The sequence below is a fragment of the Quercus suber genome, unplaced genomic scaffold (genome assembly GCF_002906115.3).
Source record: "Quercus suber isolate HL8 unplaced genomic scaffold, Cork oak 2.0 scaffold_383, whole genome shotgun sequence".
NCBI classification, from domain to species: Eukaryota; Viridiplantae; Streptophyta; class Magnoliopsida; order Fagales; family Fagaceae; genus Quercus; species Quercus suber.
Genome location: NW_027069835.1, coordinates 79,688 through 105,687, shown reverse-complemented (window position 1 = coordinate 105,687; position 26,000 = coordinate 79,688). Strand labels below are relative to the sequence as shown.

At 35.0% G+C, this 26,000-nt stretch overlaps 5 protein-coding genes and 1 pseudogene across 7 annotated transcripts; all 6 read left to right on the top strand.

Annotated features, from left to right (window-relative positions):
- The window catches only part of LOC112018144 (putative UDP-rhamnose:rhamnosyltransferase 1), a 53,869-nt pseudogene that overhangs the window by 24,077 nt on the left and 3,792 nt on the right, over positions 1–26,000 (top strand).
- On the top strand, positions 620–3,539 carry LOC112018133 (uncharacterized). 2 transcript variants are annotated; one of them, XM_065760825.1, is made up of 5 exons: positions 620–843; positions 935–1,064; positions 1,467–1,813; positions 1,910–2,028; positions 3,111–3,539. In XM_065760825.1, exons 3-5 carry the CDS (start codon positions 1,467–1,469, stop codon positions 3,176–3,178), a joined length of 534 nt encoding a protein of 177 aa, XP_065616897.1. In that variant the 5' UTR covers positions 620–843; positions 935–1,064; the 3' UTR covers positions 3,179–3,539. The 2 variants fall into 2 exon arrangements, with proteins under 2 accessions (XP_065616897.1, XP_023906422.1); XM_024050654.2 differs by lacking the exon at positions 3,111–3,539 and having other exon boundaries at positions 632–843; positions 1,910–2,395.
- Positions 4,125–7,536, top strand: LOC111997927 (putative UDP-rhamnose:rhamnosyltransferase 1). 2 transcript variants are annotated; one of them, XM_065760824.1, is made up of 2 exons: positions 4,125–5,860; positions 7,155–7,536. In XM_065760824.1, the coding sequence occupies exon 1, from the start codon at positions 4,442–4,444 to the stop codon at positions 5,840–5,842; it is 1,401 nt and encodes a 466-aa protein (XP_065616896.1). In that variant the 5' UTR covers positions 4,125–4,441; the 3' UTR covers positions 5,843–5,860; positions 7,155–7,536. The 2 variants fall into 2 exon arrangements, with proteins under 2 accessions (XP_065616896.1, XP_065616895.1); XM_065760823.1 differs by having other exon boundaries at positions 7,151–7,536.
- Positions 9,733–12,508, top strand: LOC136062125 (uncharacterized). The gene is made up of 3 exons (XM_065760832.1): positions 9,733–10,250; positions 11,360–11,489; positions 11,958–12,508. The coding sequence occupies exons 1-3, from the start codon at positions 10,072–10,074 to the stop codon at positions 12,294–12,296; spliced, it is 648 nt and encodes a 215-aa protein (XP_065616904.1). The 5' UTR covers positions 9,733–10,071; the 3' UTR covers positions 12,297–12,508.
- Positions 14,655–17,197, top strand: LOC111990699 (uncharacterized). Its single transcript, XM_024022486.2, has 4 exons — positions 14,655–14,859; positions 15,969–16,098; positions 16,563–16,897; positions 16,993–17,197. Exons 1-4 carry the CDS (start codon positions 14,681–14,683, stop codon positions 17,114–17,116), a joined length of 768 nt encoding a protein of 255 aa, XP_023878254.2. The 5' UTR covers positions 14,655–14,680; the 3' UTR covers positions 17,117–17,197.
- LOC111990710 (uncharacterized) lies at positions 21,687–24,818 on the top strand. Its single transcript, XM_065760830.1, has 3 exons — positions 21,687–22,620; positions 23,654–23,783; positions 24,253–24,818. Exons 1-3 carry the CDS (start codon positions 22,061–22,063, stop codon positions 24,604–24,606), a joined length of 1,044 nt encoding a protein of 347 aa, XP_065616902.1. The 5' UTR covers positions 21,687–22,060; the 3' UTR covers positions 24,607–24,818.

The window sequence follows — 26,000 nt, the reverse complement described above, 5'->3', positions numbered from 1 at the left end:
TAAAATATGATGTATAAAAAAACTTTATATTTTTGGAAATATATTAATTTTAAAACCTATTATATACACTAAGGAATAGCTATTACATCCATTTTAAAAAGGAGTAACTATTCTTCAATTTAAAGAATAGTTATTCTAATGTAATAACTAATCCATGTAATAAAGATGTAACCAAATGACTGAATTGATATTACATATGAATAACTATTCAATTACAAGAGCTATTACAACATACCAAATGTACCTTAGATGTACATAGATTATCACAAAGGCAAACAAATACCATACCTTTAACACTGATTCGAATGGAGGAAAAAAATGAAGAGAAAGCAATAAGAATAAACTTAGAAATTGAACAGCCGTGAAAAAAAGAAAAAAAAAGAAGACTAATAAGAATCAACTATTTATAAGATAATAGTTATAGAATGTGTGTAACTACTAACTTACCATTAAAGCCCATCTAATTTGGAGTGCAAGTACCTGCCCTTCCACTTGCAATCTAGTTCAAGTATACCCTGCTGGAACCCACCTTTGCAGCAACTTTATACCATTATGGCCCATTTAATGGCCAAGAGATGACATGCTTTTAGCAGGTCTGATCTAGTGACCATAACTGATTGCATAATTTTGTGAAGGCTTGATTAGACCAAGCAATATGCTTTAAATGGTTATATATTTTATTGAATAGCCTATACGTTAAACAGGCTCCAGGGCAAATCATTGTCCACAAACCTCTATTATGCCATATGGCATAATTTGTGAAAAGATCTAGGTAACAAGTCTGAAAGGGTCAAAATATAAGGAAATTGGTTTTGCTCTTCAAATTTAGTCTCTTACTTTTAGGTATTAATTGTTTCAAATTTGAGCGTGCTTGTCTTTTACATTAGTAAGATAAATGGTAATTTAATCTCACACATTTCTCTTTTCTCACAAGAAATTTGGGCCCTCTAGCGGAGCATGTAAAGGATGGCTCCAAGAATTTGGTACAGCAAACTCAGCAACTTCAGGGAATCCAGTCGCAGCTGCAGTCACTGCAGCATAATTCCCTTCGAATAGCCCAGCAGGTATGCGCATTGACATTTGGTTCTCTGAATTTTACTTGCCTATTGCCTCGGTTCCTTGTATAGTGTGATGAATTGTTTAGAGAATTGCAAATTCAGCTAGCTGGTTCTAATTTGTAGCTGGATCTTTTCCTATATATCAAGTTATGGTATCAAACTTTTAACAAATTGCCACCCCGCTTTTTCCATACCTCAGAGGATTGTTCAAAGAATGGTGTTTTTTATGAACATTTTTGCACCCATTGTCATATTGTTTATTTCCCGTAAATTTTCAAGTTTTAGGTGTTGGTAGATTTTCAATGTTGACTTGTATGTATATATATATATATATATTTCCATTTGTAAAGGATCTAGTGTGGCATTATTAGTATGCTGATTTCATTATAATTTTTGGTGAACGTACAGATGCCTAGACAAATACATCCGCAGATTCAGCCAATTGTTCATCCCCAAAATTTGACTTTTCAGCAGCAGCCGCAGCAGCAGCAGTTGGATAGAATCCGAAGACGCCAACCATCCACTCCTCGCCCTGTTATGGATGTGGAGAAGGACAGACCAATGGTACAAGTCAAGATTGAAAACCCATCAGAATTACCAATGGATGGTAATTCCTCCAACACTATCAATGCTAGACATCATCCCCAGATGCAGTTACGGGCACAACAAATTGCTGCAATGTCAAATTTCCATGCTCAAACTGGCACTCAATTTAGACAGATGACTTCGCTTCAAATTCCCCAAGTCCAGACACAGTAAGAAAAACCCCAAAGAAGAATGCTTTCCACCAATGGTTGTTTAGTATAAGTAATTCCTGACTGCATTTTTGTGAATTTCCTGTGTGCCTGCAGGAGCATGGGCATTGTTAGAGCTCCACCAGTGAAGGTTGAGGGCTTTCAGGAATTGATGGGTGGGGATGCTACATCAAAGCATGATGCTGATGAAAATAGGTTGATGTCCCCCCGATCAAGTAAATAGCTTTGCTAGTATTTTGATCATTCATTGCACGTGTGGGTGATATTGACCTTGGTACTTCTGCAATACACAGCTCTCTTTTTTTGTACTAAATGGCACAGCCTTTTGCATATTTTCTAACATAAAGGGTAGCGCATTCAGTGCTCAGAGAGTCAGAATACCCACTTCTATGGGGTTTGAGAGAAGTGATTATGTGATAGCCTTACTTGAACCCATGACATGTTGCTTTGGGTGCATGGCACTTACCATGAAACCAAGACCCGACCTCTATTTTCTAACATAACCTATGCATAATTTATGTATAGTTTGATTATATGAATGGATCTTGTTAAATTAAAATTTCGTTGAATGTTGTTTTGTAACTTCATTTGAATCCACACATTGTACTTCTGCTGGGGTAGTCCCCTTTTTGTTGCTAATGTGCGTGCGGTGTGGATGCAAAAGCAAAAAGGCATGGGATAGATGGGTGTGTCGAAGAAACACTTTGTTTGCTTCCTACTTTGAAATTTTTTTCCCTAACTAGTGATGCATAGATTGTGTTTTAGAACTAGGATTCCGCCATAGGGCCCATATCATCAGTGTTGGCTGGGGCCTGGGGGTGTATTGCCCAAGTTACCTAGTTGTTAATACAGAACATCATCTTGGATGGTGGTGCACTGGAGTCTTGAGGCATACCAGTGTCGCCAGAAATAAAACAGAACATCATTTCACCGAAAGAGATGCCTGGCTTGATCCTCCATGTCTTTCTCGCCAACCCAGCTAAGCATCCATCTAAAAACTTTCTCAACCACATAATGGCATTTCTCTATTGCGCGTCTTTTCTTCTGGGAGAGCATATCACGTCACGTGTAGTTGAATGAATATGTTATGCTGGGAAGGCTTTTGTTAGCGGAATAATAATGTTTTGGTACTAATATTTCGTCTTTCACGTTAACGGTGGGTTCCATTACTTTTTTTTTTTTTTAAGAAAGGGGTTCCATTACTTTAATATTTAATGTTCAATTACAAGTGATATGTTACCTTTATCGTATGCCCCTTCAACTTTTCATAACTTTGCTGTATTATTCACTTTGATAGGACGACGGGCCTGTCCATGTTCCATCATCCACATGCATGAATTATTAAGGTGGTCGCAGTCATTCTAGTAAAACAAGAGCCTCTCATCATAAAGGCTATTTCTATTTACAAAAAGATCTCAATTTGACCTTGCTAGTAATGGCGAGAGCAGACGGTACCTTTGTGAGAAATAGCTAGTGTTGTTCAGAAAGACCTTTAAGCTGCCAACAATAGAGATCAAAACTAACTGATACATGCCAGATGTTAATATGCTTCGCATCGTCATTTTCTCATGCTATAGCTGTAGAGAACAACTTAGGGCCTGTTTGGTTTGTATTTTTAAACAACATTTTTTAGTTTTTAAACAGCATTTTACGCATTTCAACACACTTTTTCACCCACACGTATTTCAAAAAACTATAAACAACAATTTTCAAACTACTCTACCAAACACTCCCTTATTTTCTATAGTTTATTTGCATAATGTGAGACAAAGAGTTTAAAACTAACTTATTTTCAAAAAGTTAAAAGTTAAAAGTTAAAAGTTAAATTATCCAAAATAAAGCTGTGATAAAAAGCAACAAATTAATAACCCTCCTCGAAATATTGATTGCCTACCTAAAGTTCCTCCAGATCTGACTCGTTGAATAAATTTTGTGATGTTCGTTAATTGTTATGCATTTATGCCTACCTAAACTTCCTCTACTGACAATCCTTATCATGCATCGGGTCCCATAACTTAAAGAAGCCTTGTGGTGGACTATAAGAAAGGGCCATGAATGTCGTCTGGGTTGTGATCGAAGGGAAGTTGCCATAGAAGTTAATACAAAATCAATTAAATCTGATTTTCACCATGCTAAAGAAATCCCAAACTCTATTTGATACATGAATGAATTCATGTGTTGTCTATATTTTATTGACACTGAATAGATACTAATTTTATTATTATGCATTAATTTAATTTTAATCTTAACATATTCCTTAATCTTGAATGACGATTTTTTTATTTATTTCCCCCACCCCAGCTCACACGTCGTGATTATTGTCCCACAAGGCCTATCTATGTACATGAAGCATTCCTAAAACAATGTTCCATTGGATATTGCGGACAACCACCTGTGTATTTGCCTCAGTAGGCAATAATGACCACAAAAGCACAAAATCAGGGCACATCAATCTTTCGCCCTACAACAGCAATAGTTATGCCATCGAAAAAGTCATAAAACCAACCCCACAGAGTGTGGGACGATAATGCCATTTTTGTTCTTCTAGTTTTTTCTATCTTAGCAGAGCATCAAAAGTGAGAAGATAAACTGAGAATTTAGAAGACCATTACCAATCCCAGGAACTCTATGGCTGAGCCCAAGAAGCTTCACATAGCCATGTTTCCATGGTTAGCCTTCGGTCACATAATCCCATTTTTAGAGCTCAGCAAGCTCATTGCTCAAAAGGGTCATCGTATTTCATTCATATCCACACCAAGAAACATCGATCGCCTCCCAAGTATACCTCCACATTTAACCCCCTTGATAACTTTAGTGAAACTTCCCTTACCTCGTGGAGAGAACTTGCCAGAAAACGCAGAGGCTACCATGGACGTACCACACAACATAATCCCCTACCTTAAGCTAGCCCACGATGGTCTCGAAGAGCCATTGTCTCACTTTTTAGAATCTTCAGCTCCTGATTGGATTATTCACGACTTTGCCCCTCACTGGTTACCACCAATCGCTGCTAAGCTAGGCATCTCCCGGGTCTTCTTCAGTATTTTGAAGGCATCAACATTATGTTTTTTCGGACCAGCAAATCAAGGCGCTCATGATCCACCGATGGAGCTCCAGCACTTCCTGGTCCCTCCCAAATGGGTTTCCTTCCCAACCAAAATAGTGTTTCGGCTGTTTGAGGCGAAGAAAATCTTCGAATCCTTTGAAGAAAATTCTTCCGGTGTTTCTGACTCGTTTCGTTTCATGACCACGGTCTCAGGCACCAAAGCCTTGGCTGTCAAAACTTGCATGGAGATCGAAAATGAATGGGTGAAGCTCCTTGGAGAGCTTCATGACATTCCTGTAATTCCTGTGGGCTTATTGCCAACCACGGCCCAAGAGAGCAGTGACAGTGAAGGAAATAGCACTTGGAATTCAATTGTTGAGTGGTTAGACAAGCAAGAGAAAGGGTCAGTGGTTTATATAGCATTCGGAAGTGAAGTTCGACCTAGTCAAGAAGATTTCACCGAGTTGGCACTTGGGCTAGAGCAATCAGGGTTGCCATTCTTTTGGGCTCTAAGGAAGCAAAGTGACTCGGCCAGTGGGGACTCGGTTCAGCTACCTGAAGGGTTCGAGGAGCGAGTAAAAGGTCGTGGGGTTGTTTGGACGAGTTGGGCACCTCAGTTAAGAATATTAGCTCACGAGTCGGTTGGGGGATTCTTGACTCACTGTGGTTGGAGTTCAGTTGCAGAGGCTTTACAATTCGGACGTGCACTTATTATGTTGCCCTTCATGTTGGTGGACCAAGGGCCAATCGCAAGGTTTTTAGGAGAGAAGCTGGTAGGAGTTGAGGTTGCAAGAAATGAGGAAGATGGGTCATTTACCAGGGACTCCATAGCTGAGACACTAACGTTGGTTATGAAGGAAGAGGAGGGAAAGACTTACCGGGACAAAGCTAAGGAAATGACTACCATATTTGGAGACACGGACCTACAGTATCGATATGTAGACAAATTTATTGAATTTCTTGAACGGCATGCAAAAATGTGAAAAAGAAAGAAAGAAAGGGTAATGATACTCTAACTTCCTCATTTATTTTTTTATTTTTTTTTATTTTTTTACATCTAGTTTTTTATTTTTAAAAATGTGGATATGTTTGTATTAATATTGTTGTAGTTTGCAATGTGGTTAGCCAAAACCATAACTGCATTGCATTTCATTTTTGTGATCATATGTGCGGTGCGGTGTGGTGTGGTGCGATGTGATTTAGAATTTAACCAAAATTATAACCACATCGCACCTCATTTTTGCGGTCACATATGAGGTGCAGTGTATAAGATGCATTTTGAAGTCAGCATATTTTTCAAATTTTGGGCTTTCCTACCTAACTCAAAACTGATTTTTCCTTTTTTGTTTTGTTTCTTTTGTTTTTTTTTTTTTGTTTTTTGTTTTTTGTTTTTTTGTTTTTTTTTTGTTTTAAGTTTTGAACTATTAAACTAGTTTTTCTTTATTTTGGGCTGATTTTTCTAATTGACGCTTGCTATGATTATTAAATTTTTTTATTTGAAAACTAGGGTTATTAAATTATTAATAATATATTTAATATTAAAAAATAAATATATTAATATATAGAGTGTGTGGTTTGTGCAGTTTTCTTATTATAAAACCGCAAACGGCACTACATCTTGTAGTGTGGTGCACTATTATTTGTGGTGCGGTGCGGTTATACTATTTTGCAGGTAGTTATGGTGTAGTTTTTGCAGTTTGTGTGGTTTGGCAAACACCCATAATTGTAGATATTGATGAAAAGTAGGAAAAATTAACAAATGCTTTAAAGTTATTAGTTTAGAAAATATTATTTGGAATTTTTTTCATAGGAAAAGAAAAATAATTAATTTTTTTGGTAAAATTTTGTTAACATATCACAAGTTTGAACTAATGTCAATCAGGTTCAAGATTTTTCAAAACTTACTTGATTTGTTATTTTTCTCTATTTAAAAAAAAAAAAAAAAATTGATCTAGTTGAGATTAGTCCAAACCTTAGGATATGTGACTGGAATTCACCATAGTTTTTTTATAACAATCATCTTAAGGAAACCTTTCATGTAAAATAATGGATGCTAAAACCTAACACTCATAAGAGGATATTTTTCTATAAAAAAAAATTTGATATGGCTAGGAGTAGAGACAACGGTATGTATGAGCTATGTCAATGTGAGGTTGAGAGGCATAAAATAATTTATGCCTTGTTGTTTTCATGTAAAACTGAAATTATTCGATCAGTTTCAATTCATTAACGCAAAAATTAGGAAAACGTCTTTTCGGAAAAACGTATTGACAACCATATTTGATATGCAGACAGATTTGTGGAGTTTCTTGAACACCACCACAGCCTCTGAGCCTCTCCATCAATAATTAAAAGGTGAAAAAGGAAGTAAAATCTCGCCAAAAGTTACTCTCTCTTTTTTCAACGGTTGAGTTGTTGTTGTTGTTGTTGTTGTTTTTTTTTTTTTTTAAACATGTTTGGAGCATGGTTGTTCCTTTATGGTTGTGATTGTTTAAAGTTTTAACTTCTAAACTGTATTTACAGTTTCTAAATCATGTGTAAAGTGTGGACATTTTTGAAACATGTGGATACTTAGCTTTGAAAAAATGTGAACATTGTGTGAAGTAGTGTAGTTCAGGAAGTGTGAAACAATAAATTTTCCTTTATAAAAGTGTTACCAATGACAACTTCCGCTTCATTTTGGCAGATATTATTGTTTGGTTAATTGGTACATATGGTGGGTTTTGGGCTGATGTTCTTTTGTGGGTAGGATAAGCTCAAGCACTCTATTAGGCTGCATTTGTTTCGATATAAGATATTTTATGATGAAAAATATTTTTCAACCTCAAGGAAAATTACTTGTGTTTTGGTTCTGAAAATTCTCTCAAAAACATATTTTTTCGGTATTTGGTTCTTACGAAAAATCTAACATAGCTATTCTCACAAAATCTAATATAATGAAGACAAAAACCACAATATCAGCTTCAAACAGAGTACAATATCACAAAATCTAATATAAGGAATACAAAATATACAACACCAACATATATTAATCTCACAACAATGCAAGCAGTACCAAATTTAATCGTTCACAACCAAAAACAAAGTTTCACAATAACTTCATGCTATATATTCTTAGCCAAACTGAAAATTTTTACAACCAATATTTTTCAAATTAAAAAAAAAAACTTGCAAAATTCAGAGTTTAATTTCAACCAAAAAGTAATAAATAGCTTGAAATCATGCTCTAGCAATCATATTCTATAAAATTTAACGATCTTGCTTTAAGGGCGGAGAGAGGGTGAATGCCCCTCAGGCTTTGAAAATCCTTCTTGTCGTTCAATAATTTTTATAAAAAACTAGTCTCAAACCCATGTGATGCATGGAATAGTTTTAAATCAAATGTTAACATGTTCAGGTTTAAATATCTCTCTAATTTCAATTATTGAAAGCTAAATTGGCTCTAATATAAGATGAAACATGTAATATTATTAAGTAATATTAAAAATGAGATAGATACAAATATTATGAAGTAATATATTACAATAATCATAATGTGCTCTTACATTTGGTTTAATAAGTATTACAAAAGAACCCTTGTGATGCACATAAGTCCCAATACCATGTATTTTTGCTATGACTTTTTTAATTTTTCAATTTCATTTATTTTATGACTTNCCACTAAATATTCAATGTATTCATTATATTTAAAAAATGTTGAAGTAAAGTTGTATCCTCATATAACTAAATATAAGAGTTTAATTCCTCTCTATTTCAATTTAAAACCAAATTGTGCATAAAAGCAAAAAAATTTCCTTTGTTCCAATATGACTTTAGTACCAAAATCACAAATCCATTAAACCAAATTGTGCTTAGAAAATCTTAGAGATTGAAAGACAACTTTAAAGTGTTTTTTGTATCTTTTTCCTTTATTTTTTTATAGTAGTCCCTGAATATGCCCTTTTGTTTTTCTTGAGTACAGATGTTGGTGTGAGTTGTACATTGCTTTGAACATCAAGTTTTTGAAATTTTGTACAATCACCATCTTCTTTAGTTGATAAGTTGTTCTACATTCATTTGAAGTATCACTAATGTAAGCCTGGCAATAGAACAAGTTGAGGAATGTATTACAACATATACATCTTAAATATCATATTTGTAATTTTATTAAATTAAAGAATACGTACTTTTGTCATTTTATCAAGCTGAATTGCTTTGTCAGTTTCTTCAAAAGAGTCAAAAAGTTTCTTGATGGTGTAGAATACCCATCCATACTTGAGATTATAGTCATTTAGTTGTATTTGGAAAACAAATTGTTTTCCTTTCATATTTTCCATTTGCATAGGAAGGATGACTTCATCGGGCTCCGAACAAAAGTAACATTTTTCAAATTGTACACTCAAGTAAAGTTCAGTAAATATTAAATACTAATTTTATCTTCCACCTTCTCACCTCGAAAGATTTGTTCAAAAGGTCTTTCGTTGATATGTTGAGTAATTTTTTTGCTTCTGAATCAAATAAATAAAAACCTTTAATTATCTTCAACCTTTAATTGAATTTTATACCTGATAAAAGAAATGTCATATATAATGTTAATATCATATTAGTTATTGTGTATTTTAATATAAAACGTAAACATTTTCATTTTGTGTACCTTGGGATTGGGAAGCATGCCTTTTTGTTGCAACTGTCTCACCATAGAAATTTATCTCTTGACTTTACCTTTTTACGACATACTTCGCAAGAGATAACGTACCAACCAGAATTATCTATGTCAATGTTTATAATCTTTCCTTGAAAGGTAAAGATAGTTTCCTAGAAATTGAATTTAATATCAATCAATTCATAATTTTATAGTTAAATTTTGTAAAAGCAAGTCTATAGTACATAAAGCAATATTAAGGACACAATATTATTGTTGAAGGTATTTTTTTTTCTTACCTCATTATCAGAGTCCCACATAATTTTTGTTATTTCACTTATGGTTCTTCTATTGATGTTCGTCTCTTCTTGAATTGTCACTTGTGGTTTGAATTGCTTTGGCATTTGTACTATTGGTTGGTTATTTTCCACTAGCCTGTTATATTACATAAAGATATTAGACATAGTATTATAGATACTGTAAATATAATAAAAATGTGAATCCAAACCAAAGCACTTACTGATCTTTGAATTCAGCAGTCTCAGGAATGTCCAAATCAATATAAACTCTTGTTCCACTGTGCTCAAGGGCATGTTGACAAGTTCGGGGTTTGATGGTGCCACAAAAGTTCCAGTGGAAGTATTTTCTCAATTACTAAGCTGTCATGTATGTAAATTAGGCCGGATATTGAAAGTTCTTGCTGATAGTTACAGAAAGCAGTGTTCAGCTACTGAACTACTTAAGATGTTCCTTAAAACATTGGGATATAGGTAACTATGAAATCTCTTTTACATTATGCTTTCAGAACATAAATTGTATTTAACTTTCATGTTGGTTTTTATTCCCCTTCAGTTCTTGCAGAGAGATAGGAACACTGAATTTTTAATTTTATTTTGTGTTTGTGTACATGCATATACCCACACAAAATATATACATGGTCAACTTATAGTTTTGTGACTAATTGATCTTGAATTCTGTCTGGAATAAGCATGTTCTCGCTTCAATTGGGAAAGATGTTCTCATTTTTTATTTTGTGTCTTGTCTTTGACTGGTAATACAAAAAAAATTTTCTTGCTTATATATGATAGCTCTCTCCCTCTCTCTCTCTCTCTCTCTCTCTCTCTCTCTCTAAATTTATATATTTTAAATGAAAAGTGAACTAAAGAACTGTGTCAGGGCCAAAAAGTTTCCCTGTAATTTATTTGTGGCTTTGAAAGTAATCTCTCTCTCCCTGCATATAATCATTCTCTCATAATCATGCTGATTGATTAGTGCTTCCTGAAAAGAGTAAATATGGCTCTACTGGCACTTCTTCCTCCCAAATAATGAGATGGAGATTGACGTCATGGATTCAAGACCTACTGAGTGTGTGTAACTACTAACTTACCATTAAAGCCCATCTAATTTGGAGTGCAAATACCTGCCCTTCCACTTGCAATCTAGTTCAAGCATACCCTGCTGGAACCCACCTTTGTAGCAATTTTATACCATTATAGCCCATTTAATGGCCAGGAGATGACATGTTTTTAGCAGGTCTGATCTAGTGACCATATCTGATTGCATAATTTTGTGAAGGCTTGATTAGACCAAACAATATGCTTTAAATGGTTCAGTATTTTATTGAATAGCCTATATGTTAAACAGGCTCCAGGGCAAATCAATGTCCACAAAAATCTCTATTATGCCATATGGCACAATTTGTGAAAAGATCTAGGTAACAAGTCTGAAAGGGTCAAAATATAAGGAAATTGGTTTTGCTCTTCAAATTTAGTCTCTCACTTCTTTTAGGTATAAATTGTTTCAAATTTGAGCGTGCTTGTCTTTTACATTAGTAAGATAAATGGTAATTTAATCTCACATATTTCTCTCTTCTCACAAGTAATTTGAGCCCTTTAGCGGAGCATGTAAAGGATGGCTCCGAGAATTTGGTACAGCAAACTCAGCAACTTCAGGGAATCCAGTCGCAGCTGCAGTCACTGCAGCATAATTCCCTTCGAATAGCCCACCAGGTATGTGCATTGACATTTGGTTCTCTGAATTTTACTTGCCTATTGCCTCGGTTCCTTGTATAGGTGATGAATTGTTTAGAGAATTGCTAATTCAGGTAGCTGGTTCTAATTTGTAGTTGGATCTTTTCCTATATATCAAGTTATGGTATCTAACTTTTAACAAACTGCCACCCCACTTTTTCCATACCTCAGAGGATTGTTGAAAGAATGGTGTTTTTTATGAACATTTTTGCACCCATTGTCATTGTTTATTTTCTTAGCACTAGCTTTTAGTGTGGACTAAGTTTGTTAAGCTAGATTCCAGTTTTCTAAAATTTTCCGTAAGTTTTCAAGTTTTAGGTGTTGGTAGATTTTCAATGTTGACTTGTATGATTATATATATATATATATATATATTCCCATTTGTTAAGGATCTAGTGTGGCATTATTAGTATGCTGATTTCATTATAATTGTTGGTGAACGTACAGATGCCTAGACAAATACATCCGCAGATGCAGCCAATTGTTCATCCCCAAAATTTGACTTTTCAGCAGCAGCAGCTGGATAGAATCCGAAGACGCCAACCATCCACTCCTCGCCCTGTTATGGATGTGGAGAAGGACAGACCAATGGTACAAGTCAAGATTGAAAACCCATCAGAATTACCAATGGATGGTAATTCCTTCAACGCTATCAATGCTAGACATCATCCCCAGATGCAGTTACGGGCACAACAAATTGCTGCAATGTCAAATCTCCATCCTCAAACTGGCACTCAATTTAGACAGATGACTTCGCTTCAAATTCCCCAAGTCCAGACACAGTAAGAAAAACCCCAAAGAAGAATGCTTTCCACCAATGGTTCTTAGTATAAGAAATTCCTGACTGCATTTTTGTGAACAGGGACGGAACCAAGATTCGAAGTTGGGAGGGGCCAAAGTATAAACATAAAAAAGTTTATGAAAATCAAAATTAACTTCTACTCAAGCTTTGTTGAATTTCACCCCCTTTATTAACATTATAATTAATTCTGATTTAATCGGTGGTAATTTTTTGGAATTTTGTTTGAAAATTTTCATAAATTGGGACATCAACACTAGAGGCAATGCTGCATTATCAGCTTTAAATTACTTGTAATTTTTTCTCTTTAAAAAAAAAATCAAATATTATAATAATTTTCCCATCATCAACCATTCAAATAAAAGTTTCATTATTTCCATATTATATAGCTCTATAGTTTCAAAATTTAGTCCAAAAAATAAACCAAACAAACCATACCCCACAAGCTACAACAACAGTAATGTTAATAAATTATTTTCTAAAAATAGTTAATAATTCATAAAATAAACCAACAAACAAGCGTCATCAATTAATAATATTTATTACTAACCATTGCACACATTTGATTCATAGTTCCCATAGGCTTCACTTTTTGATTGCCAGTTCCAAGTTTTTCTATTCTTTTTATTTTATTTTTTATCTCATTTGTCCTTATTTGACCATTTTTTTTTCCAATTCAAGAGTTAAGACTCAATCATTATTACAAAGGATGACTTCTTAAAAAGTACACAGTAAACTCACACACACAAAATGCATTGTACTATCAGTCTATCACAGTGGCAAAATAGAGACTTCAAAAGTACACAGTAAACTCACTCACTAAATATTCAATGTATTCATTATATTTAAAAAATGTTGAAGTAAAGTTGTATCCTCATATAACTAAATATAAGAGTTTAATTCCTCTCTATTTCAATTTAAAACCAAATTGTGCATAAAAGCAAAAAAATTTCCTTTGTTCCAATATGACTTTAGTACCAAAACCACAAATCCATTAAACCAAATTGTGCTTAGAAAATCTTAGAGATTGAAAGACAACTTTAAAGTGTTTTTTGTATCTTTTTCCTTTATTTTTTTATAGTAGTCCCTGAATATGCCCTTTTGTTTTTCTTGAGTACAGATGTTGGTGTGAGTTGTACATTGCTTTGAACATCAAGTTTTTGAAATTTTGTACAATCACCATCTTCTTTAGTTGATAAGTTGTTCTACATTCATTTGAAGTATCACTAATGTAAGCCTGGCAATAGAACAAGTTGAGGAATGTATTACAACATATACATCTTAAATATCATATTTGTAATTTTATTAAATTAAAGAATACGTACTTTTGTCATTTTATCAAGCTGAATTGCTTTGTCAGTTTCTTCAAAAGAGTCAAAAAGTTTCTTGATGGTGTAGAATACCCATCCATACTTGAGATTATAGTCATTTAGTTGTATTTGGAAAACAAATTGTTTTCCTTTCATATTTTCCATTTGCATAGGAAGGATGACTTCATCGGGCTCCGAACAAAAGTAACATTTTTCAAATTGTACACTCAAGTAAAGTTCAGTAAATATTAAATACTAATTTTATCTTCCACCTTCTCACCTCGAAAGATTTGTTCAAAAGGTCTTTCGTTGATATGTTGAGTAATTTTTTTGCTTCTGAATCAAATAAATAAAAACCTTTAATTATCTTCAACCTTTAATTGAATTTTATACCTGATAAAAGAAATGTCATATATAATGTTAATATCATATTAGTTATTGTGTATTTTAATATAAAACGTAAACATTTTCATTTTGTGTACCTTGGGATTGGGAAGCATGCCTTTTTGTTGCAACTGTCTCACCATAAAAATTTATCTCTTGACTTTACCTTTTTACGACATACTTCGCAAGAGATAACGTACCAACCAGAATTATCTATGTCAATGTTTATAATCTTTCCTTGAAAGGTAAAGATAGTTTCCTAGAAATTGAATTTAATATCAATCAATTCATAATTTTATAGTTAAATTTTGTAAAAGCAAGTCTATAGTACATAAAGCAATATTAAGGACACAATATTATTGTTGAAGGTATTTTTTTTTCTTACCTCATTATCAGAGTCCCACATAATTTTTGTTATTTCACTTATGGTTCTTCTATTGATGTTCGTCTCTTCTTGAATTGTCACTTGTGGTTTGAATTGCTTTGGCATTTGTACTATTGGTTGGTTATTTTCCACTAGCCTGTTATATTACATAAAGATATTAGACATAGTATTATAGATACTGTAAATATAATAAAAATGTGAATCCAAACCAAAGCACTTACTGATCTTTGAATTCAGCAGTCTCAGGAATGTCCAAATCAATATAAACTCTTGTTCCACTGTGCTCAAGGGCATGTTGACAAGTTCGGGGTTTGATGGTGCCACAAAAGTTCCAGTGGAAGTATTTTCTCAATTACTAAGCTGTCATGTATGTAAATTAGGCCGGATATTGAAAGTTCTTGCTGATAGTTACAGAAAGCAGTGTTCAGCTACTGAACTACTTAAGATGTTCCTTAAAACATTGGGATATAGGTAACTATGAAATCTCTTTTACATTATGCTTTCAGAACATAAATTGTATTTAACTTTCATGTTGGTTTTTATTCCCCTTCAGTTCTTGCAGAGAGATAGGAACACTGAATTTTTAATTTTATTTTGTGTTTGTGTACATGCATATACCCACACAAAATATATACATGGTCAACTTATAGTTTTGTGACTAATTGATCTTGAATTCTGTCTGGAATAAGCATGTTCTCGCTTCAATTGGGAAAGATGTTCTCATTTTTTATTTTGTGTCTTGTCTTTGACTGGTAATACAAAAAAAATTTTCTTGCTTATATATGATAGCTCTCTCCCTCTCTCTCTCTCTCTCTCTCTCTCTCTCTCTCTAAATTTATATATTTTAAATGAAAAGTGAACTAAAGAACTGTGTCAGGGCCAAAAAGTTTCCCTGTAATTTATTTGTGGCTTTGAAAGTAATCTCTCTCTCCCTGCATATAATCATTCTCTCATAATCATGCTGATTGATTAGTGCTTCCTGAAAAGAGTAAATATGGCTCTACTGGCACTTCTTCCTCCCAAATAATGAGATGGAGATTGACGTCATGGATTCAAGACCTACTGAGTGTGTGTAACTACTAACTTACCATTAAAGCCCATCTAATTTGGAGTGCAAATACCTGCCCTTCCACTTGCAATCTAGTTCAAGCATACCCTGCTGGAACCCACCTTTGTAGCAATTTTATACCATTATAGCCCATTTAATGGCCAGGAGATGACATGTTTTTAGCAGGTCTGATCTAGTGACCATATCTGATTGCATAATTTTGTGAAGGCTTGATTAGACCAAACAATATGCTTTAAATGGTTCAGTATTTTATTGAATAGCCTATATGTTAAACAGGCTCCAGGGCAAATCAATGTCCACAAAAATCTCTATTATGCCATATGGCACAATTTGTGAAAAGATCTAGGTAACAAGTCTGAAAGGGTCAAAATATAAGGAAATTGGTTTTGCTCTTCAAATTTAGTCTCTCACTTCTTTTAGGTATAAATTGTTTCAAATTTGAGCGTGCTTGTCTTTTACATTAGTAAGATAAATGGTAATTTAATCTCACATATTTCTCTCTTCTCACAAGTAATTTGAGCCCTTTAGCGGAGCATGTAAAGGATGGCTCCGAGAATTTGGTACAGCAAACTCAGCAACTTCAGGGAATCCAGTCGCAGCTGCAGTCACTGCAGCATAATTCCCTTCGAATAGCCCACCAGGTATGTGCATTGACATTTGGTTCTCTGAATTTTACTTGCCTATTGCCTCGGTTCCTTGTATAGGTGATGAATTGTTTAGAGAATTGCTAATTCAGGTAGCTGGTTCTAATTTGTAGTTGGATCTTTTCCTATATATCAAGTTATGGTATCTAACTTTTAACAAACTGCCACCCCACTTTTTCCATACCTCAGAGGATTGTTGAAAGAATGGTGTTTTTTATGAACATTTTTGCACCCATTGTCATTGTTTATTTTCTTAGCACTAGCTTTTAGTGTGGACTAAGTTTGTTAAGCTAGATTCCAGTTTTCTAAAATTTTCCGTAAGTTTTCAAGTTTTAGGTGTTGGTAGATTTTCAATGTTGACTTGTATGATTATATATATATATATATATTCCCATTTGTTAAGGATCTAGTGTGGCATTATTAGTATGCTGATTTCATTATAATTGTTGGTGAACGTACAGATGCCTAGACAAATACATCCGCAGATGCAGCCAATTGTTCATCCCCAAAATTTGACTTTTCAGCAGCAGCAGCTGGATAGAATCCGAAGACGCCAACCATCCACTCCTCGCCCTGTTATGGATGTGGAGAAGGACAGACCAATGGTACAAGTCAAGATTGAAAACCCATCAGAATTACCAATGGATGGTAATTCCTTCAACGCTATCAATGCTAGACATCATCCCCAGATGCAGTTACGGGCACAACAAATTGCTGCAATGTCAAATCTCCATCCTCAAACTGGCACTCAATTTAGACAGATGACTTCGCTTCAAATTCCCCAAGTCCAGACACAGTAAGAAAAACCCCAAAGAAGAATGCTTTCCACCAATGGTTGTTAGTATAAGAAATTCCTGACTGCAATTTTGTGAATTCCCTGTGTGCCTGCAGGAGCATGGGCATTGTTAGAGCTCCACCAGTGAAGGTTGAGGGCTTTCAGGAATTGATGGGTGGGGATGCTATATCAAAGCATGATGCTGATGAAAATAGGTTGATGTCCCCCTCAAGTAAATAGCTTTGCTAGTATTTTGATCATTCATTGCACGTGTGGGTGATATTGACCTTGGTACTTCTGCAATACACAGCTCTCTTTTTTTTTTTTTTTGTACTAAATGGCACCACCTTCTGCATATTTTCTAACATAAAGGGTAGCGCATTCAGTGCTCAGAGAGTCAGAATTCCCAATTCTATGGGGTTTGAGAGAAGTGATTATGAGATAGCCTTACTTGAACCCATGACATGTTGCTTTGGGTGCATGGCACTTACCGTGAAACCAAGACCCGACCTCTATTTTCTAACATAACCTATGCATAATTTATGTATAGTTGGATTATAGGAATGGATCTTGTTAAATTAAAATTTCGTTGAACGTTGTTTTGTAACTTCATTTGAATCCACGCGTTGTACTTCTGCTGGGCTCATCCCCTTTTTGTTGCTAACGTGCGTGTGGTGTGGATGCAAAAGCAAAAAGGCATGGTATAGATGGGTGTCTCGAAGAAACACTTTGTTTGCTTCCTACTTTGACAAATTTTTCCCTAAATAGTGATGCATAGATTGTGTTTTAGAACTAGGATTCCGCCATAGGGCCCATATCATCCGTGTTGGCTGGGGCCTGGGGGTTTATGGCCCAAGTTACCTTTTTTCATACTACAGAAGGAAGAACCCACACGCCATCTCACAAAACTGATAGCGGCAGTTGGAGACGATGGCCCAAGTTACCTGGTTGTTAATTCATAACATCATCTCGGATGGTGGTGCACTGGGGTCTTGAGGCATGCCAGTGACGCCAGAAAAAAACAGAACATCATTTCACCGAAAGAGATACCTGGTTTGATCCTCCATGTCTTTCTCGCCAACCCAGCTGGCATCCATCTAAAAACTTTCTCAACCACATAGTGGCATTTTTCTCTATTGCCCGTCTTTTCTACTGGGAGAGCATATCACGTTCTGTGTAGTTAAATGAATATGTTATTTTTTCTCACGTTAATGGTGGATTCCATTACTTTTGACGGGACTGACGAACTCATTTACTGAAGACGACCTCAACAATACAGACGAGGGCATACTTGGACGAACAAAACCAATGCCCACGTCACTGACGAGGGTAAAACCATCCATTCAATACAGCTAATTAATACATAGGGCAGTTACAGATCTAGCTGTGTAAGCCGTTGGAGCACATTGAAGCCACATTATGAGGCACGAAACGTTACTAAGAAGAGCATTAAAACCACCTTAATTGCCCCAATGGCTAGGAGCTGTAACCGCATATATAAAGCCTCCACATTTCCAGGTGCAAGGTACATACACACATAGACACTAAGAGATCTCTTTCATTTTTGTTCAATTACATTGTTTATTCCCAAGAGAGCTTCTTATACTGACTTTGGCATCGGAGGCATTGCGGCAGGCACCACACCAGTGACCACCTTTGAGAGTACATTCATACTGGCTGAGGATTGCTTCCATCTGACCAACTCGACTGACGAGCTTACGGTTCATCAGTATAACTCTACTGACGAACTTACTTGACTGACGAATTTACGCTTCATCAACTTTAATTCTTAATGTTCAATTACAAGTAATATGGTAACTTTATCGTATGCCTCCTCAACTTTTTATAACTTTGCTCTACCATTCACTTTGATAGGGCGACGGGCTTGTCCATGTTCCATCATCCACGTGCATGAATTATTTAGGCGGTCGCAGTCATTCTAGTAAAACAAGAGCCTCTCATCATAAAGGCTATTTCTATTTACAAAAAGATCTCAATTTGACCTTGCAAGTAATGGATAGAACAGAAGGTACCTTTGTGAGAAATAGCTATTAGCTAGTGTTGTTCAGAAAGACCTTTAAGCTGCCAATAATAGAGATCAAAACTAGCTGATATATGCCCGATGTTATTATGCTTCGCATCGTCATTTTCTCATGCTATAGCTGTTGAGAACAACTTATTTTCTATAGTTTATTTTCATAATGTGAGACAGAGTTTAAAACCAACTTATTTTCAAAAAGTTAAAAGTTAAATTATCCAAAATAAAGCTGTGATAAAAAGCAACAAATTAATAACCCTCCTCGAAATATTGATTGCCTACCTAAAGTTCCTCCAGATCTGGCTCGTTGAATAAATTTTGTGATGTTCGTTAATTGTTATGCATTTATGCCTACCTAAACTTCCTCCACCGACAATCCTTACCATGCATCGGGTCCCATACCTTAAAGAAGCCTTGTAGTGGACTATAAGAAAGGGCCATGCATATTGTCTGGATTGTGATCTGTTGACTGTTTGAAGTTATTATTATCGAAGGGAAGTTGCCACGGAAGTTAATACAAAATCAATTAAATCTAGTGTTCACCATGTTAAAGAAATACCAAACTCTATTTGGTACATGAATGAATTCATTGTTGAGAGTAGTTCCAGAAGAAGTCATAAAGATAAACAGAGCATGCCCAACGACTAGTTTTTCCAACGACTATTTTAGCAATTCATCAAAACGATGTCGTTCTGGTTATACAAAGACTTGTGAATATATTTAAATGAAATGCTGAGTTTACACTTACTGAAACGCTGCGTTTTGTATAGCTATTGTTGGATAAGCTCAGTCTGTTAGGCAGTTATTAACTGTTGCTTAGTTCCTAATTTCTCTCTGTAATTTACGGATCCATTTCGTAAATCCAGGGATCTCTGGTAAGGCCGTGGTTGATCCTTGTGTGTATATATATATATATATATATTGTACATCACTGTATTGAATAGTTGAACAGTTATTCTTCTAGAATTTTCTTCTCTCTCTCTCTCTCTCTCTCTCTCTCTCTCTCTCTCTCTCTCTCTCTCTCTCTCTCTCTCTCTCTTTTTAGAACTAGTAAAAATTTGTAAAAATATTTGTAGTTGTAGCATTATCATTCTCAATTAGGGGAAAAAAAAAAAAAACACTAAAAAACAAAGTAAACACTATTGCTATTTCACCAAAAAAAAAAAAAAAATCCAAACCAACCAAACAAGCACAACAAAATTTGCTAAATAGACTGATTTTAGAAAATATTTTGGTGAGTAGTATGCGTGCCTAAAATGTGTCAAAGGGGTTTCCAGAACTAACTCATGAACATAAGAACTAACTTCCCTATCAGACATGATGTTTATGAGAATGCCATATAATTTGATGATTGTCTAAATAAAGCTTGTCAACCTTAGAGGCATCAGAGGTTTTGAAACATGCGATAAATGTGCCATTTTGGAGAATCTATCCACTACCACAAGAATTTAGTCAAGTACAAAATCCATAGTAACATCTTTTGAAGGGCGGTCAAGACCTCAGGTATCAAAAGTGGTGTGTAAAGGCCAGTGTTCTGCTTCCTATTTTTGTCCAACTGACATGTATGACATGGACTAATGAGAAATGATCCTAGCAACATGTTTCTTTAGGCCTGGCCAGTAAATTTGGCACTTCCTCTACTGTCTTATTACATCCAAAATGACCTGAGGCCTCCTACTTGAATGTCCCACTCTAAGAAATCTCTCAATGAAATCAGTGGGATACTGAGGCTCCGACCATAATATCCAACATATTATCAAGCCTGGGGATAGGAAATGATATTTGACCATGATTTTGTTGATTGGAGTCAGCACCATAGCACTGGGATTTCAAGAGAAAATTAATTCTTCATAAAAATAATCTGTCTCCATAGGAGTACAACACTTTGCTCATATATTAAGCCCTAATTCTAACTTATATGGGAAAATCTAATTCTAATTGATTGAGGGAAAATCTAATTCTAATTCTAACTTTGCTCATATGTTTGGTTGGGATGAAAACAGGGAGGATGGAAAATAGGGTGGAAAATAGCATTTTTCATTGTATGGTTGAGAGGGGGAGGGGGAGAGAAAAGTGGGAAAAATATTTGGACAAAACTGCGCCCATCTCTTTTATCATTTCTGGCTTCTCTTTTTTTTTTTTTTTGTTTTTTTTTTTGTTTTTGTTTTTTGGTTTTTCTTTTTTCTCTCTTTGGTTTTGTCAGGTGGCGGGTTCTTCTTCTTTTCCTTCTTTTTTTTTTTTCTTAATTTTTATTTTTATTTTTTTTTAAAGAAAAAACTTTTGGATGATTCCTTTTGCTATTTTTTGAAATGTCCACTTTCATCTATACACAATTTTTTTAAAAAGTATAATTTATTACTTTTTTGTTTTATACAAACCTTATTTTCAACCAAACCAAAAAGTTTTCCATCTCTCCACTTTTTCACCTTTTCAACCAAAAACACAAACAAGAAAAACTAAAAACCTTTCTATCCTCCCACGTACTTTTCCATCTTCTCATTTTTCCATCCTTCTAACCAAACGGACCCTAAATGACTTGGGAAATCCCAATTATTGAATGACAAAAATTCCATTTACCCAACCTACCAAAAAATACCATTTACTTTAGGAAATTAAATTAAAAATACTGATAAGCCTATTTAACTACCAAGGCCCAAAATAAAATACAATTTTTTAAAGAAAAAAAAAAACAATTGACTTGTAAAATTTAATAAAAATAAATATTTCATTCCGCTTTCCACATAATTAAACTATCATATCTTTTGGATTTTTGATGGCTCAAGATAGTTTGGCTAGATGGTACTATGCCTCTTTTTAAGTTGGTTATTTCTCCTCCCGGACAATATGCATTAGGTTGATCAACATTATGGATTCAACTGTGCAGATTCAATCAAGGGCAGGTTCTGTGTCGGATCAAGATATGGTGAGTCTGAGATTGATAATGTATCCCAGAGATTCAGGAATGAAGAACTGTCTGAAACATGGTATAATCAGTTTATTGAGAAGTATAGAGTTAGCAAACCCTATAGGTTGTCATCTGGGGACCATGAATCAGACAAACGTACACCTGAAGATATGTCTTCTCTTATCTAAGACTTCTTGAGAAGCAGAAAAAAAGGCGTGTGACATTCAAGGAGGATCGCTACATGGGCTATGGTAATTCCATGTTGGAAAATGCATCAAACATGCATCCAAATTCTGTTTTAAATGGTAAAAATTCCATTGAAGATGATGCACCTTTTTTGCCAGAGACAATATTTACATTGAACTCTGTACCTGATAGTGCACTCCCCCTTATGGCTAGAGTAGAAGAAAACCAGAAAGTGGAGATCTATGGAGTTCTTGATAACTTGTCTCAAGTAATGATCAGGAGTCCTGTGATGATTGAGAGGCTTGGTATCAGGCCTGAGTACCTTAGCATGGAACATGGTGGAAACTTACATCATGGAAAAATTGGGTTTGAAGGAAAGAGGAAACATCTTGGTCCAGAGCAAGCGTCACAGCTGTCTCGACAGGTAATTGCACGCATTTTGACAAGTTCGGGGTTTGATGGTGCCACAGAAGTTCCAGTGGAAGTCTTCTCTCAATTACTAAGCTGTCATGCATGTAAATTAGGCCGGATATTGAAAGTTCTTGTTGATAGTTACAGAAAGCAGTGTTCAGCTACCGAACTCCTTAAGATGTTCCTTAAAACATTGGGATATAGGTAACTATGAAATCTCTTTTATGTTATGCTTTAAGAACATAAATTGTATTTAACTTTCATGTCGGTTTTTATTCCCCTTCAGTTTTTGTAGAGAGATAGGAACACTGAATTTGTAATTTTATTTTATAGTTGTGTGACTAATTGATCTTGAATTTATTCTGGAATAAGCATGTTCTCGCTTCAATTGGGAAAGATGTTCTCATTTTTTATTTTGTGTCTTGTCTTTGATTGGTAATACAATAAAAATTTTTCTTGCTTATATATGATATCTCTCTCTCTCTCTCTAAATTTATATATTTTAAATGCAAAGTGAAACTAAAGAACTGTGTAAGGGCCAACGATTTTCACTGTAATTTATTTGTGGCTTTAAAAGTAATCTCTCTCTCCCTGCATATAATCATTCTCTCATAGTCTTGCTGATTGATTAGTGCTTCCTGAAAAGAGTAAATATGGCTCAACTAGCACTTCTTCCTCCCATAATAATGGGATGGAGATTGACATCATGGATTCAAGACCTACTGAGTGCGTATAACTACTAACTTACCATTGAAGCCCGTCTAATTTGGAGTGCAAGTACCTGCCCTTCCACTTGCAATCTAGTTCAAGCATACCCTGCTGGAACCTACCTTTGCAGCAACTTTATACCATTATAGCCCATATGGCCAAGAGATGACATGTTTTTAGCAGGTCTGATCTAGTGACCATAACTGATTGCATAATTTTGTGAAGGCTTGATTAGACCAAACAATATGCTTTAAATGGTTCAATATTTTATTGAATAGCCTATATGTTAAACAGGCTCCAGGGCAAATCAATGTCCACAAAAATCTCTATTATGCCATATGGCATAATTTGTGAACAGATCTAGGTAACAAGTCTGAAAGGGTCAAAATATAAGGAAATTAGTTTTGATCTTCAAATTTAGTCTCTTACTTCTTTTAGGTATAAATTGTTTCAAATTTGAGCGTGCTAGTGTTTTACATTAGTAAGATAAATGGTAATTTGATCTCACATATTTCTCTTTTCTCACAAGTAATTTGGGCCATTTAGCAGAGCATGTAAAGGATGGCTCCAAGAATTTGGTACAGCAAACTCAGCAACTTCAGGGAATCCAGTCGCAGCTGCAGTCACTGCAGCATAATTCCCTTCGAATAGCCCAGCAGGTATGTGCATTGACATTTGGCTCTCTGAATTTTACTTGCCTATTGCCTCGGTTCCTTGTATAGTGTGATGAATTGTTTAGAGAATTGCAAATTCAGCTAGCTGGTTCTAATTTGTAGTTGGATTTTTTCCTATATATCAAGTTATGGCATCTAACTTTTAACAAACTGCCACCCCGCTTTTTCCATACCTCAAAGGATTGTTCAAAGAATGGTGTTTTTTATGAACATTTTTGCATCCATTGTCATTGTTTATTTTCTTAGCACTAGCTTTTAGTGTGGACTAAGTTTGGCAAGCTGGATTCCAGTTTTCTAAAATTTTCCGTAAGTTTTCAAGCTTTAGGTGTCGGTAGATTTTCAATGTTGACTTGTATGGTTATATATATATATATATATATATTCCCATTTGTTAAGGATCTAGTGTGGCATTATTAGTATGCTGATTTCATTATAATTGTTGGTGAACGTACAGATGCTTAGACAAATACATCCGCAGATGCAGCCAATTGTTCATCCCCAAAATTTGACTTTTCAGCAGCAGCCGCAGCAGCAGCAGCAGCTGGATAGAATCCGAAGACGCCAACGATCCGCTTCTCGCCCTGTTATGGATGTGGAGAAGGACAGACCAATGGTACAAGTCAAGATTGAAAACCCATCAGAATTACCAATGGATGGTAATTCCTTCAACACTATCAATGCTAGACATCATCCCCAGATGCAGTTACGGGCACAACAAATTGCTGCAATGTCTAATCTCCATGCTCAAACTGGCACTCAATTTAGACAGATGACTTCGCTTCAAATTCCCCAAGTCCAGACACAGTAAGAAAAACCCCAAAGAAGAATGCTTTCCACCAATGGTTCTTAGTATAAGAAATTCCTGACTGCATTTTTGTGAACAGGGACGGAACCAAGATTCGAAGTTGGGAGGGGCCAAAGTATAAACATAAAAAAGTTTATGAAAATCAAAATTAACTTCTACTCAAGCTTTGTTGAATTTCACCCCCTTTATTAACATTATAATTAATTCTGATTTAATCGGTGGTAATTTTTTGGAATTTTGTTTGAAAATTTTCATAAATTGGGACATCAACACTAGAGGCAATGCTGCATTATCAGCTTTAAATTACTTGTAATTTTTTCTCTTTAAAAAAAAAATCAAATATTATAATAATTTTCCCATCATCAACCATTCAAATAAAAGTTTCATTATTTCCATATTATATAGCTCTATAGTTTCAAAATTTAGTCCAAAAAATAAACCAAACAAACCATACCCCACAAGCTACAACAACAGTAATGTTAATAAATTATTTTCTAAAAATAGTTAATAATTCATAAAATAAACCAACAAACAAGCGTCATTAATTAATAATATTTATTACTAACCATTGCACACATTTGATTCATTGTTCCCATAGGCTTCACTTTTTGATTGCCAGTTCCAAGTTTTTCTATTCTTTTTATTTTATTTTTTATCTCATTTGTCCTTATTTGACCATTTTTTTTTTCCAATTCAAGAGTTAAGACTCAATCATTATTACAAAGGATGACTTCTTAAAAAGTACACAGTAAACTCACACACACGAAATGTATTGTACTATCAGTCTATCACAGTGGCAAAATAGAGACTTCAAAAGTACACAGTAAACTCACACACACAAAACACATTGCACTACCAGTCTATCACAGTGGCAAAATAGAGACAAAGAGGATAGACATCATAGAGATCATGCAATGCTATATTTTTTCCAAAATGGGGCCCCCGGGGAGGGGGGGGGGGGGCAATGGCCCCCCTCTGCCCCAACGTGGGTCCGTCTCTGTTTGTGAATTTCCTGTGTGCCTGCAGGAGCATTTTTCTCTATTGCGCGTCTTTTCTTCTAGGAGAGCATATCACGTCACGTGTAGTTGAATGAATATGTTATTCTTAGAAGGCTTTTGTTAGCGGAATAATAATGTTTTGGTACTGATATTCTGTTCTCTCATGAACGGAGGATTCCATTGCTTAATGGTCAATTACAAGTGGTATGTTACCTTTATCATATGCCCCCTCAACTTTTTATAACTCTGCTGTACTATTCACTTTGATGGGATGACAGGCCTGACCATGTTCCGTCATCCACGTGCATGAATTATTTAGGTGGTCGTAGTCATTCTAGTAAAACATGAGCCTCTCATCATAAAGGCTATTTCTATTTACAAAAAGATCTCAGTTTGACC

Coding starts and splice junctions, on each gene's coding strand:
- LOC112018133 (XM_065760825.1), top strand. CDS start 1,467: ATGCCTAGACAAATACATCCGCAGATTCAGCCAATTGTTCATCCCCAA. Junction 1,814..1,909: donor ATTCCCCAAGTCCAGACACA/GTAAGAAAAACC, acceptor GTGTGCCTGCAG/GAGCATGGGCATTGTTAGAG. Junction 2,029..3,110: donor GTTGATGTCCCCCCGATCAA/GTAAATAGCTTT, acceptor TCACTTTGATAG/GACGACGGGCCTGTCCATGT.
- LOC111997927 (XM_065760824.1), top strand. CDS start 4,442: ATGGCTGAGCCCAAGAAGCTTCACATAGCCATGTTTCCATGGTTAGCC.
- LOC136062125 (XM_065760832.1), top strand. CDS start 10,072: ATGTTGACAAGTTCGGGGTTTGATGGTGCCACAAAAGTTCCAGTGGAA. Junction 10,251..11,359: donor CTTAAAACATTGGGATATAG/GTAACTATGAAA, acceptor TCTTCTCACAAG/TAATTTGAGCCCTTTAGCGG. Junction 11,490..11,957: donor CCCTTCGAATAGCCCACCAG/GTATGTGCATTG, acceptor GTGAACGTACAG/ATGCCTAGACAAATACATCC.
- LOC111990699 (XM_024022486.2), top strand. CDS start 14,681: ATGTTGACAAGTTCGGGGTTTGATGGTGCCACAAAAGTTCCAGTGGAA. Junction 14,860..15,968: donor CTTAAAACATTGGGATATAG/GTAACTATGAAA, acceptor TCTTCTCACAAG/TAATTTGAGCCCTTTAGCGG. Junction 16,898..16,992: donor ATTCCCCAAGTCCAGACACA/GTAAGAAAAACC, acceptor GTGTGCCTGCAG/GAGCATGGGCATTGTTAGAG.
- LOC111990710 (XM_065760830.1), top strand. CDS start 22,061: ATGGGCTATGGTAATTCCATGTTGGAAAATGCATCAAACATGCATCCA. Junction 22,621..23,653: donor CTTAAAACATTGGGATATAG/GTAACTATGAAA, acceptor TTTTCTCACAAG/TAATTTGGGCCATTTAGCAG. Junction 23,784..24,252: donor CCCTTCGAATAGCCCAGCAG/GTATGTGCATTG, acceptor GTGAACGTACAG/ATGCTTAGACAAATACATCC.